Here is a 13,751-nt window from a genome sequence, read left to right as displayed (position 1 = left end):
AGACTTTTATTTATATCTATGTTTGGGCATCAAAGTACAAGTATTTGGCTTGCAAAGGCATGGGGTCCTGCAAATCTCAGTTATTTCAATAGAATTAGTGAGTGCTTATCACTTCTGAAAATCTGGTGATGTATATTTAGATGACTAAGTATGGATTTGGGTGGTGAAAATAACTTCTCACCCTACAAGCTGTATCCTGCAGGATTGTAAGCGTAGTCACAAAAGGATCCAAATGTGACACCAGAAGAATCTCTTTTGCAAAAAAAGAGAAAAATCCATTTTTCTTCTTCTCCAAGATAGAAGTTACTGTGAGGAAGCTCTAAAATGTTCATTCATTTAAGCTCTTAAAGGACAGGTGCACCACTACAAGAGCATCACTCAAAGGCTGTGTGTGTCAAAACTTTCAAATAAGCCATTTTCTATTTAGCTAAACAATGGAATTGCTAAACAATTCACAACAATGGAGGCTCATTAACGTTTCCCCATCCTGCCTAAGGCAGGATATCATCTATCTACTCAATACATCAAGAAAAGATCCACACACTAAATAATACATCACCTCAGGACCCGGCATTAAGATATCCTCATGAATAATTCTGTTGCATAATGGGGTAAGGTGTCGAATTCCATATTCCAATATCTCCTACTCTACTAATCAATCAACATTCAAAATCAAACCTTATATCCCAAGCACCTAACTCCACAGAGGTTTCACAAGACTGGAAAAAAACCTATAGAGGTAAATTAGGAAATATAGTGCATGAGGTACTTTTCAAACACATGCTGTGAGGGAACGAATTAGGCACTTTTAAAATACATGTTGTGAAAAAAAGTTCTTTTGTGGAGAGAGATTCTAAATCTAATTAGCATCCCAATTGTATACTGCTTCATGCTTTTGGGCCTCCTGAGTATTTGAGACAATTCCCCAGTGAAAAATATCTGTTTGCCTCTTGCTCACCCCCTTGAAATACTTATTTCTGGCAGCATATCTCAGAAAAGCTATTCATTGTATCCCTTGCTTCCTAAAGTGGGGCACTTGGCTATTAAAACTTATCAGAATGAAACACTGAAGCAAATGCAAGGTTACACAGTCATTTGACATTACCAACATCCACATTTTTAATACATCTACTTTCTAAAGGGCTGCATCCATTTTTTAAAAATATTATATTTCATCTTCTCATATAAAAACATCTAAGGCAATAATATTCTTGGTTTTTGTTTGTGTGATACTAAACTATCAAAGTACCACCTTCGGGGTATTAGTCCCATTTTCCATTGTATTTGTAGACAAAAGACTGGGTCGATGAGGTGCAGACTGAGAAAGCACCACATAGGGCTGGCCCAAAGTGTCTACACTATTAAGACTGTCCAGAAAATATTCACTTTAGTCAGTAAGGCTTAATTGTTCTACTAACTATCTTTGATTCCACATTAACGTATTATTTTGGCAGTCTGACAATTGGCCACATGATTAACAGAGGTGACAGAGTGGGAAGAGTTTGGAAATAGGGCACATACAGGTTTGGGGAGCAAACAGAACAAGCTGAATTTGTGAAAAATGGGCAAAATTTGGATCTACTTTTCCATTCCGCTTTTTGTTTTTTTTTTTTTAATACTAGTGATCTCCTTGGGCTCAAAATACTACATTCCCCTATCATTCAATTCAGTGGGAGCATTGTGTAAGAAGGCATACAAGATAAAACCCAATGTAGGAGTCTACTGTAATCAAGAATGCCCTAAGTATTGAAAACCCCACACTAAGTAGAGAGGCAAGGGAAGACAAGTAGAAAACAGAACAGAATGAGGACAAAGGAAATCAGCAAGGCATGAAATAGTATGATGGAATGAAGAGATCCTACACTGGCTCTGGCAGATATGGAATTAAACCCTCTTCCCAAAATATCCAAGCGCTGCTGCACTCTGCTAGCTAGGATCAGTGGAGAGGGGTTTGCTTCTAGGAGTAAAATAAAAACAGCACCGGTTGGCTAGTCTTCATAACTGAAATGCTGACATACTTGTCTTTAGTAATAGGAACGACTATCACCATTGCAATGCTGCAATTTCATTCCAGGCCCTTTTGAAAAATAAAATAATTTAACTATTCCATTGTCTATATCACTATCCCAAACACTTACATAATGATACTTTTTACCAATAATGTATCCAATTCAGAAAGTACTTTCTAAAGTATTTTAGAATAAAATGAAGGTTAATGTGATTTTCTAATGCATTTTGAGTGCATTATTTCACTGAAATGCATTAAAACAACTAACCCTAGTCAGCCTGGAGCATTTGCTGGTAAGATGTAATGCGAAAGCATCTAGAATGGCAGACACCTAGGATCAAGGTATTATTATTTCCTTGTTTCATACCCCTATAAAGCAAAACTGTATTTTTAACTGATATTATTAAAAGCATTTATTGTAACATGTCAAGTAGCCCATGTAATGGGATGTTTGTATTATCAAACTGTCTGGGAAAAGAGAACTTGGAATTATCCATTCTTTTAGAAAATATACCACATGATACAATAGGTGATTTTTTTTTAAACTGTACCATAATTTGGTCAAATCCATGGTAAATCATATCAAAGAGTCTTACAGTTTTACTCTGTTGTTTAGCTATGGTGGCCTCTATTTTATAATACATTTTTACTATCTTTATTTTTGGAGTTTTTTTCAGCCAAAAAATGAAAACACAGGTTTTAACTCACAAATACAAAAGCTTTAGCTCATAAAGCCTGTGGCACCTTTCAAGAGACTGGCTACTAACAATCAAGAAACTATTTGAAATAGAAGAGGGGGGAAAAAACTGTCTATCTGAAATGTTGACTTGCTGGTAAACACTTATTTTTTCTGATCACAGCCATACTTTAAAGTTTTCAATTATTGTCTTTGATGAGGGGAAAAAAAGAGTTTTCCATCTGAAATGTTGGCAGTTCTGTAAAGACTGGTTCCTTTTTGAACCACTTTACATAGGTTTAAGCTGAGACAGCCAATATGCTGAAAACCGCCACAAGCTTTAAGAGGCTACAGGGTTGTTCTATGTTCTGTAAAAAGCTATGGTAATTTAACATTTGCATAAAAGAAACTGAAGATGGAATAAAAGGGAAAAACAAAACTATGAAATACATTTTAAAATCACAGGGGGAAAAAAACGTATGGGACTTCACAGGTACATCTTTTATGCACAACAAAGCAAGGGTTCTAATCTGCCTAGAGACAACTCATCTCAATAAAGGACACATTATATTGACCAATTATACATTCAGTATGTCTGATGCTCCATAACAAAGGGGATGCATGATAGGAAGAAGAAATTCCCTAGGGTAACTTCATTATGGAACTCAGCAGGGGAGCAGAGAAGGGGGGGGTCTATCAGGCCAAAGTTTCCTCCTTTAAAAATATAAATAAATAAAAAAGCACTATGACGGAAGAGGGCATGATTGCACATGCACTTGCACAAACAGAGAACAGAAAAGCCCTGACATAAGGGTGGCTGAGGATGGGGGCCTCCAGCATCATTACTGGTACCAGGATCAGGAGCACTAGAAATGGTCTTAAATTACTATTATTTTTGTCAAAAAATGCTGCTTCATCAAAACCTAAGCTTTTCACTGGAACATACCAGTTTTGACAAAACTTTTGTCAGGAAAGGTTTCTCAGGTCCAGGATGAAATTTCTGGTCATATTGAGAAAGAGACAGCGACCCATCCCAGAAGAGTCAATAGCCTAGAGGTCAGGGCACTCACCTGGGATGTGGGAGAACAGCATCCCAGGTGAGTGTCCTGATGACCTGGCTATTGTGGATTGGGTCTCTCTCTCTCTCGTTTTCACAAAACACTTTGAAAAGTTGCTGTTTCACCCTGATGTGGAATGGGAACATTTCTGAAATCTTGAAAAGTGATGTGGGACAGGAAAGCCATATCCTGCTCTGCTCTAAAAAACACTTCCCCTCCAACCCAAAGCTTCTTGGGCTGAGAAGGGGAAGGAGAGGGCAGAGGCTCGACGTTCTCCCATCACATACAGTGCACTCGGCAGCTTAGCTACACCAGTGTTTCAGGGAGAATATGCTCTGCCGGACATAGACTTGTCACAATGCACTCCTTCCCCAGGGCAGCGGGGAGACCAGGAAGGAGACTGTGTACCAATCTCCCTCTGGGCTTCTCAACAATGCTGTGCTCCTTGCTTGAGGCTTGATTTTAACATCACAGTCTAGCCCTTAATAAATGCAGTAACACTGAACAAGATACTACACCTTCCAGGTGCTATAAATACCAACTCTTCAGCTGGTGTCTCAAATGAAATTTTTGACACGCTTTAGTACTTATGTCCTTACATTCCTCTTTTTGCTATTTTATATATTTTTGGAATCAATAATTAAGTTACTCTTAATGAAAAATTTTACATAATGTTTTGTGCATAAGAGAAAAAATACTGCACATTTACTATCTGTATATTCTATGATTCCGGTCAGTTGATTGTAAATGTACATACAAACATTTGTGCAATAATTTTTACGTGTTACTGAAATATAAAAATCATAAATACAAGAACATGTTTAAAATACAATAGTTTACATAATTACTCATATCTGTTGTATAGGCATTTCAATTTCTGTATGAAAAGTTATAGCAAGATATGCATTATCTAAGAATCATTCCTTCATTACATGATTTTCTTGAAGTTCTTACACTGGACTAAGTGGAAACATGAGTCTTTTCCTGGACATGTATAGAAGAGAAATATTAATGGGAACTTTGCATGTACATCAAATGGAGGAATTAGACATATATTTTGGCTCCCTGATTGTCAGGCCACTGAGCACTGCGATAGTTCAGTGAGCAATGCAGAGCAGTTCTGGAGCTGCTCTAACTTGCACCCGCTGCAGCTAATTTTAAGGGATCACCAGAATGCAAGACTGATCTGACCACATCCCCTTTTTCTTAGAGTTAATAGAGCCAAAGAACTTTCCCACTGGTTTGAAAATAACATGATAGAAATCTCAAACAAGACTTCTTAAGACCTTTAATTTTTTCTAGTCTTAAATAGGCAATATTTTTTCTTAAAAAAAAAAAAAATGAATATAGAAGGATTTGACTTTTGAGAAGGAGATGCAGAAAGAACTCTATGCTCTCCCACACCTCTCACACACATACCTATATACGCACATTCATTTTTCAGATAGATATACATGTCATAAAATGATCACAAAATGATTTCTTACCTGGCGATATTATATAGAAGAAGTCTTTAAACTCATCCATCCAGACCTCTGCTAGTCTCCTGTTGTTCTTGTTGATTACATGACCAGTGCCACCAGGAAAAGTATAAGGGGTTGCCTTACGGAACACGTGTCCAACGTGAGAGCATGTTACAATCTCCAGGGAGCCTCCACACTGCCAAATCTGAAATTAGGCAAAATATTTAAAAACGGTGTATAAAAAGTATCCTGCAAAAATTCTGTTGCAAGAAGCAGCCAGCTCTAAGAAAACGTTTCCTTACTTTATACACTTCTGGGATGAAAACACAGATTTACACATTAATTTTTAATGTAATTATATAGCATAGGTCAAATTTCACTAATAATAAAGTAGGTGCAAGACCATAGACTTCAGTCATCTTGTGCAAGCTTACCTGACTGGTAGACTTAGCCCTATCACTTTAGACACACACACTTTTTCTAGCACCCTACACTATAAATGGTGTAATTATGCTATGCACTAATATTCAATTCAGGATATCAGTTGTTCTTTTCTTTTTAATGATTTTGAGTTTCCAAGAATTTCAATCCACAATTCATAACTTTTTATAACAATAGAAAAGAGCTTTGGTAATTTTTGCTGGCATTGTGCTTTTTAGCTATTTAGAAGATGGTACAATGGTACTTGATTGTAATATTATAGGTATAGATATGCATACACACAGTCACCATGGTCATCATCCTGCTACATACATGAAGCACTAGGCCAAAACGTATGCTCTTTGGCTCCAAAACCAGTCCCCTATCTGTGGTGTGATAGGCAGCTCTGCTACCTTAGACTATTAAGAAGAAACCTATACACACAAAAGAAAATCTGATAATGTTCATGCAGTGGAAAGTACTGGTTTACTTACAGTCCTGGAGCCAAATTCCACATTCAGTTACATCAATGTAATTCCCCTTATTTCAGTGGGATTGAACTAGTATAACTGAGGGCAAATTTTGACCCTAGGCTTTTAATATTCCATCTGACCTGCAGACTTAATTACATTGAACAACAGTGAGTTCTCATAAAACAAGATCCACCTGCAGGACCAATGTAATTTTAAGGTTCCAGGACTATACATTATATGCTCTCACCTGTAATCTCTCTGTTCCTCCCCAGTCTCCATGCTGGAGACATGGGAAGAGAATAAATTCTTCCTGTCTGTCTGTCTCCTTCTGCTTCCCAGCAATGTCTCTGGAGCTGCCAATGAGCCAAAATTAGGGCATCAGCTCTCAATGACTCATGTATGTTCCTATTTAAAATATTAACTTTTTAATATTAGAATCTAATAACCTAATCTTTGATTCTGTGCTGTAGATCTCAATGAGAACAGTCCAACGAATCAGATTTTCCCCTCTCTACTTCTTGTCTTTTTTGGCTACTGAGTAGTAAAAAAGCACTGAAAAAATTCAGAAGTCTTTAACATCTCTTTCTGGGGACTCATAATTCACTCCTACGTTTCAGCATCCAATAGCCCTGTAATTTGGTAAAAAAATTCTACTCAGGTCACAGACCTCGCCTACCAATTTTGAAGCTGTTATTCCTGTGTGGATTTCACAGAAGCATGGAGTATGGGGAATGAAGGACAAGGATGTATCACATTTACAACAGAAACTAATTTGCAACCTAAAGTATGTAGTGCTACTGCCGCTGCATAATCTAGATTGACAAGTCCAGAAATTAAGCAAATTTCATAGTGTCACCATTCCAATATAGAAGTTTCACTCTATCTACTAATTACCTCTGAATAAATCTGTAATGTGGTTACTACAATTATACTTTTCAGTTTTTCACCTCACAATGTACTTAAACATATCCCTCAGAACGACTCCCTTCTCTATATTACCTATATTATGTAATTTCTTTGGGGCTCATACTTAATTGACATTCATCCCCTTTTTTGCTGTAAGCAAAGAGTAGCAGCCGCATCCAACCCATCCACCTTCTATGTCCCCACACGCACTACATTGGCTTTCCTCCTCACCTGACAGCATAGTTTATGAAGTCAATTTACAGCACTTCCTGATAATACAAAAAAAATACAAAAACTTTCTGGCATCTTTGACAAAAGAACTGTTACATTTTTGTAATTAGGACTCCTTTAAATAGACATAACATTTAAGAATAAACTGTACGAATAGAAATGTTGCTGCCATAGTAACAATGTAGCTCTTATTTAATATGGCTAAACCCTTTTCTATAATCCCATTAGTATGCTAAGTAATGTATTCTGGTGGGATTAGCAATGACAACAACAAAACATTCTTGCGTTTAACATCTTGTGTTTTATATTCAGTGACAATTAGTCAGTATAGATGAAACTTCAAGTTGACATACTACAGAACAGTTGCTAGCTTTTTTTAAAAAGGGAATGCATGAGAAAATTTAAATATACATTACTGTATATATTTACAAACCACCACCAAAACAATATATTTCATGTATTTCAACATTATGCCTCTCATTAAGCACCAACACTAAGATACTTCTCTAGTATCAGATTTTCCATTCCTCCCCCCGCTGATTATACTGTCCACCAGGAAATTCCCAAAATATTTGTTTTAAATTTATATTCCTAACTGTTTATCGCTCCTGATACAACCTCCTCTGCAGTAAACTTGTCACAGGACTACAGAGGTGTCTAGATTCCATTGTGAAGAACAGCGTTTTAACCTTTCAATCTCTTTTTTTGTAAACTGCTTTTAAGCATTCATGGGGAAATTGACTTCTATTAAAAATGTAGTACTATATGGAATTTGTGTAGACATGACCAAAATTGGGATGACAAGCAACCTGTTCATATTTTGTTTTGATCACTGGCTAGTCTTATAATTGCACATGAACACACCTTTGGGTTGGAAACAAGTATGGTACAGTATTCATGTGCAATTATATGACTAGCAAGTGAACTCTGCTTCACACTGCAGTAGTTTTATTTCTTTCAGTTATATTTTGCTGACTGGCTACAACTCCTTTTGTTTAACTTACTGTATAGCAGGCCTTTAATTCAATTTTTGTCTGGGAGTGCTGGAATTTGTGCTCTACAGCATCCTTCAAGTGAAGGCATGTACAAATGTAATGGGAGAGAGTCTATTCTTGAGTTTTTTGTTTTTATCAATCCTATTAATGTCCTGCCTCCATTACTGTAGTATCTAAGTGACACACAATCTTTTAAAGTATACTTATCCCCCCAACATCCTAGTGAGGTAGGGAGGTACTACTATCCCAGTACCTTTTATACCGAGAACTATTAGCAGTGAGAACTGACTGGATTGATAAATTAAGACGTAAATCCATTTATGCATGTCTGAATATTTTTGGTGACATCATAGCAGAATTTTCAGAAGCCTTCATGATCCATCACTAATTTTGAACACTCTGCAGCAACCTTTCACTGATCTGCCAAACACCATCCATCCATCCACTTGCTGCTCATCCCCTACTATGAAGGCCCTTCACCATCCCTTCCATAACAACTTCCTCAAGGTTATTTCCATCTCTATGTCTAATGTGACCAAATTTCATAAGTTTGTATCTGTTGATTTCCGACATCAGGATTTGCTTCTCTCCAACAATATTTCTAATATAGGCATTCATCCTTTTTTTCCCATCCAAGAGATATGCAAGAGTCTTCACCAACACGTTTCAAATGCTTCAGTTTTCTTCTTGTCAGCAGCATTAACTTCCCACTATGCACATCCATAAATTACTATGGATAAAGTTAGCCTTTTCATCAGTCACACCTTTGTACATTTTGAGATGTCACCGTTTTTCCACACTTTTTTAAGGGAGGTCAGCCCAAGTGGTCTTCTGATTTCTTTGGAACTGCCGCCTTGGTTGTATAAATATGATCCCAGATAATTAAATTCACACCTCTACAGCTTGTCCATTAATTGTAATGTCTGCTTGCATCCTGCTTTTGTTAGTCATGGTTTGAAATGGCAAGATGCTATAAACAGTACAGTTTGAGGCTAGGAGGGGAGTCAAGCCCAAAATCAAGAGTCCTCAACTGAGACATCTCTGCTACTCATGTCAGACAGCTTTATCTAAAGAACATCTAAGCCAAACTCACCTGCATGCTAGGGTAAGAAGTGACCTTTCAGATGTTTAAAGATAATCACAAACACCATGAACTGTACTGGGAAGCAAATAAGAATCCAATGCAAAACTGTCTATTGTTGTATTCTCATCGCTGCCTCACCTCCTCTTGAGAGGCAGGCAGCTGGATTCCACACTGTCTAAAGTCTCTTGTGGTCTACAATATACCCTATAGTGTTTCATCCTGAAGGTGACAAAGGTGTGAACAGTGACAATGCCCATATTAGGAATGACTGCAGTTGCAGATGATAGACATTTTGGGCCAGGGTTGCTAAATGAGAAAAGCATGGAACCAAAGCATCCCAGAACGCAAACCAATTTGATGAAAGATGTACACACCTTGCTGATAAATGATGGAGATCCTGACTCATACCACAACTTCGTGTTTTCTCCTTCCACAAAGCATCATTTCTGTCTTGTCAATATCAACTCAGAGCAAGTTCACTTACATTCAGGTCCCAGTGTTTGGTTGCTGGTGTGTATATTGCAATCTATGGATACCCATCAGTGAAATATCTCCTACACCCACTTGTCCTTTATAGCATAAATTACTCTGATCTATTTAAAGCAAGTCAGGTGATTTGTTCCATTTAAAAAAAACCGGTATAGTTGCTTAGAACAGCAGTGATACTATTGGTCTTTGTGTTGACTATTGCACTGCAGGTAGAATATCCAGGTCTGACAGTATAATCATAGTTTAGGCTGCTATAGAATTCTCCAACAGTTACCATGGATACTTAAACTTGACAATTTAATAAAAATTCAGTGCATATTTGATGTCTGGTAGATCACACTGGGGCAAGCAAGGCACAGTCAGCTTCTTACCTGTTGATACAGCTGCTTTACGAATTAACCATTCTAATTCCCAACCTTTTAGAACAAAATCATATGATTGCATACAACGGAGTTTATTAGAAACAACACTTCTGAATTGTTGGTGAGAGCCTCATTCTTGAAGTCACAACTCTACTGCATGCTTAATTTCTCTTTTCATGGTGAAAAATGCATTTTTATAGCACAACCCATAACTTTATGAGTTTATAATTAATTCTATTTTTTATGTTTTAGGTTAAGATTTCAAGAGATCTGGATGGTGAAAACATATTTTACGTGCATCAGTAATCTGTTTCACAGGATTTTAGAAAGGGAAACTAATACTTTTTCTTACTTGAACAAGCTTACATGTATTGATGGTTCAATTAGAACATTCATCAATCACAGTTTATACGCAGGCATTGAAATAATGGTACAAAAAGACATGTTTTCCATCACATGAAAATGACTATAATCAACACAAGAAACAGCTGCCTTGATAAGGAAATATGTAGAAAATTTATTTGAAAATAGCCATGAATAATAATTATTATATGCTATAATAATGAAATTAGCTATTTCAATGCCCTTGTGATACTTGCAGCTAACTTTTCACAAAAATGAATCTGAGGATGCAGTATAGATAGTGGTGCATACATTTACATTCAGAATAAATGGAGCTTAGGTGCACAAACCTTACTGCATGCCCAAAGGAAAGAGCATAAATAAGTGGGGGTCCTGAGTTCATGGATGTATAGTAAAGCATGTAAGCACATGTGTAGTGCATTCTAGGTACAAACTGTGCTCCTAAAATTAGTCAGTAGAGTTGAATATTTATTGAGTTGAATATAACTTATGGAATATTGAAAAGCCCTTTGGGCTAGTTTTTCAGAATGACTGTTTGGCAGGTACTCAGAGACTCAAAATTACACAAACACTTAAAATAATTTTCAGTGTCACCATCTACTTTAGTTTTACTTCTGAAAATAAGTAAGCACGAATGCAACTTTTCCAGCCTCACTATGAGTTACACTGGCTCACATTATTTTGTCCATAATTATATAGTGTGGCTTAGGTCTTTTAGACAGCTAAATCAGTGACTGTGCCTAAAATAGTGTACTTAAATATTTCAATCACCTGTGTAATCACTGCAATTTTGCAAGTGCAAAAATAAAGGCCCAGATAAAGTCAGGCTAAGGACCTGGAATTATTAATCCTTTCTGCACATTGGGAAAAGCGTTACCCATATTATTCAACAGTTATATCAGGAAAGCAAAACCCAGTAAAGTGGTGCAAGCTAAGAAGCGACATATAAAAGAGCCTAAACATGGCACAGCTGTCAGACATGTCCTTGGGCATCTGAACAGCGGCCATGTGTTTTTCAGTGATTGCCATAGTTAGGCATATAGTAAACGGGGTGGGTTTTGGTTATGCTGACCCCCTCACTGTTTTTCTGGAAGAGGCTCTATTCTGCAGTGCTGTGTGGCTGTTACATAGTGATTTTGATGACTGCTATAATGTGAGTGTTTCTTAAGGTGGAGAAATACTACCCAATAACACAGCTGAATTAAACATGCTTTCCCCTCATTGATTTATTTGGATTTCTACAATAATAAAGAAAGTGTCTATACAAAGCTCTAGGCATACACAATACTAGGTACAAAACCAAGATTAAACAATATCTTATTCTCAACAAAGTATGAGTTTAGCTTTCTTTGGCCTTGACACGCTCCATTTTTCTAAAGGACAACCCCTTTTCCGGCTTAAACTCCTATTTAATGCTCCACTCACCTCAGAAAAGCCCACCGACTGTTATTTAAGGTTCCTTTTCCACTATGAGGGGACTTTGGGCATTCCCTTATGGAAAATAACCCCTACAGAACTGAATAAAAAATGAAAAATATTTGAAACATCCTGTAGAATGAGGAAAATAAATCCTTGCTATAAAATTCTCTAGAATGGATTTAAAAAAAACCTAAAGAAAGAATGTAATACAGAATAAGATCCTAACAGGCTTTAGAGTAATTCCTATAAAAAAAACTATTAAGTGTCTACAAAACACTGGTGGTTTCATCCTTACTAAATTGTTTAGAACTTTTTCAGAAAGGTCTCAATTATGCACTTCAGCCAGTTACACTATTTAGGTGCTTAATTACACCAACCTGACTGGTTAAAACACCTTTTACACCACTGGATGATTTACTCCTGAATGGCTAAATGTTTCACTTTATTTTTACATGGTGCAGTGAGCAAAGTGAAAAATTAGCAGCTCCCAAGCCTTCACTGTATGCAATCCTCTTGTAACTATAGCATGTTGTTTTACAGCCCAAGGCATTTAGTGAAAGATGAATGTGACAACTCGTGCTGTGTGTACTGCTTCTTTAAATCAGTATCAGGAAGCTATACAGGAGACAGGTGGGTCAACCTACAGGCATAAAATGTACACTACAGCAGAGACACAGAGGGATAGATTTAGGGATATTTTCTTTTATTAGACTAAAGATCTTTATTCATTGTTAAAGGAGATACTGTGTCATATTTTGTCAAATTGTCATTTTTATATGACTTGCTACAAATAAAATCATTAAAGAGAAAGCAAAGATCAGTAGCACTGCTAAAAGATTATATTGATTTATTTGAAAATACAAAAGTCATATTTAGTAACTTGTATTACCATTATCTTGTGGAATATTTTATGTGGAGTTGTGTAACTGTTTTCCCAATAGGATAGATAGACATTTCATTAAGTATCATTAATCTGTATTATCTGAGTCAAGCCTTGTATTGTTACTGCAAGTAATAAGGGAAATAGGATGTCTCCAATCTGTATATTTGTGGAAATGAAAACTTTGTGGAACTATTCCATTTGCACACATACACTCCACAGCTCAAAGATCTCTGTACAGTGCAAATACTCCAGCTGGGTGATTCAATATACTAAATATTAATGTCTACTGATTACACTCCTAAGCCTTTTCTGAAGTGAATGAAAACACTAATGCCAGTTCCTCATCCATCAGGATAAAAGCAGGTTATTGAATACTGATGCACCTTCTTGAAGCCAGTTGGATAACAGAGAAATCAGCTTACAAATTAGCTGCAATATCTAGTCTAGATTTACAGTGGACAAAGTATTGAGTGGGAAAGAAACCATATAATCCAATTAAATCCATTTAATATTTGTGCTTATAGATGATACCATCTTCACTAGGAAGTGGGTGTGCAGGCAATGGGACTCCAGAAAGCAGTTGTAGACATCAGCCCAAAAGGGCAACTGTAGTTTGCGAACCTTTTATAAATAACAATTAGAGAAACTTACAGGAGATATTTAGGGATCCTGATCCTTTTGCGTTTGCATTCCTAGGATGGTGCCTTCTTAGTCAGAAGTGATACCAAGAATACACAGTTTGTTCTAGTGATTTGAAAAGTGAAGGATCCTCAAGATACCCTTTTCCTCTCAACTCGAACATCAGATAAAAAAAAGAGAGGTATTAAAAGATCTCAGAGATTTCAACAATGGCAATTGTGGCTGACTCCTACTCACAATGGTTTTCTCAACAAAATAGTCAGTTTTCAGAATGGAGAGAGG

The 13,751-nt window shown here is 36.7% G+C and overlaps 1 protein-coding gene across 1 annotated transcript in view; it reads right to left on the bottom strand.

Annotated features, from left to right (window-relative positions):
• The window catches only part of GALNT13 (polypeptide N-acetylgalactosaminyltransferase 13), a 309,560-nt gene that overhangs the window by 117,778 nt on the left and 178,031 nt on the right, over positions 1-13,751 (bottom strand). Inside the window, exon 7 of the mRNA XM_029910591.1 lies at positions 5,230-5,410. Within this exon, the coding sequence (XP_029766451.1) occupies positions 5,230-5,410 (181 nt within the window). The remainder of the gene's footprint in view (positions 1-5,229; positions 5,411-13,751) is intronic.

This window comes from Terrapene carolina, unplaced genomic scaffold, assembly GCF_002925995.2.
Source record: "Terrapene carolina triunguis isolate 2854851 unplaced genomic scaffold, T_m_triunguis-2.0 Scaffold62, whole genome shotgun sequence".
NCBI classification, from domain to species: Eukaryota; Metazoa; Chordata; order Testudines; family Emydidae; genus Terrapene; species Terrapene triunguis.
Note: the sequence above shows the minus strand (reverse complement) of the source record. Positions and strands in the feature narration are given on the sequence as shown.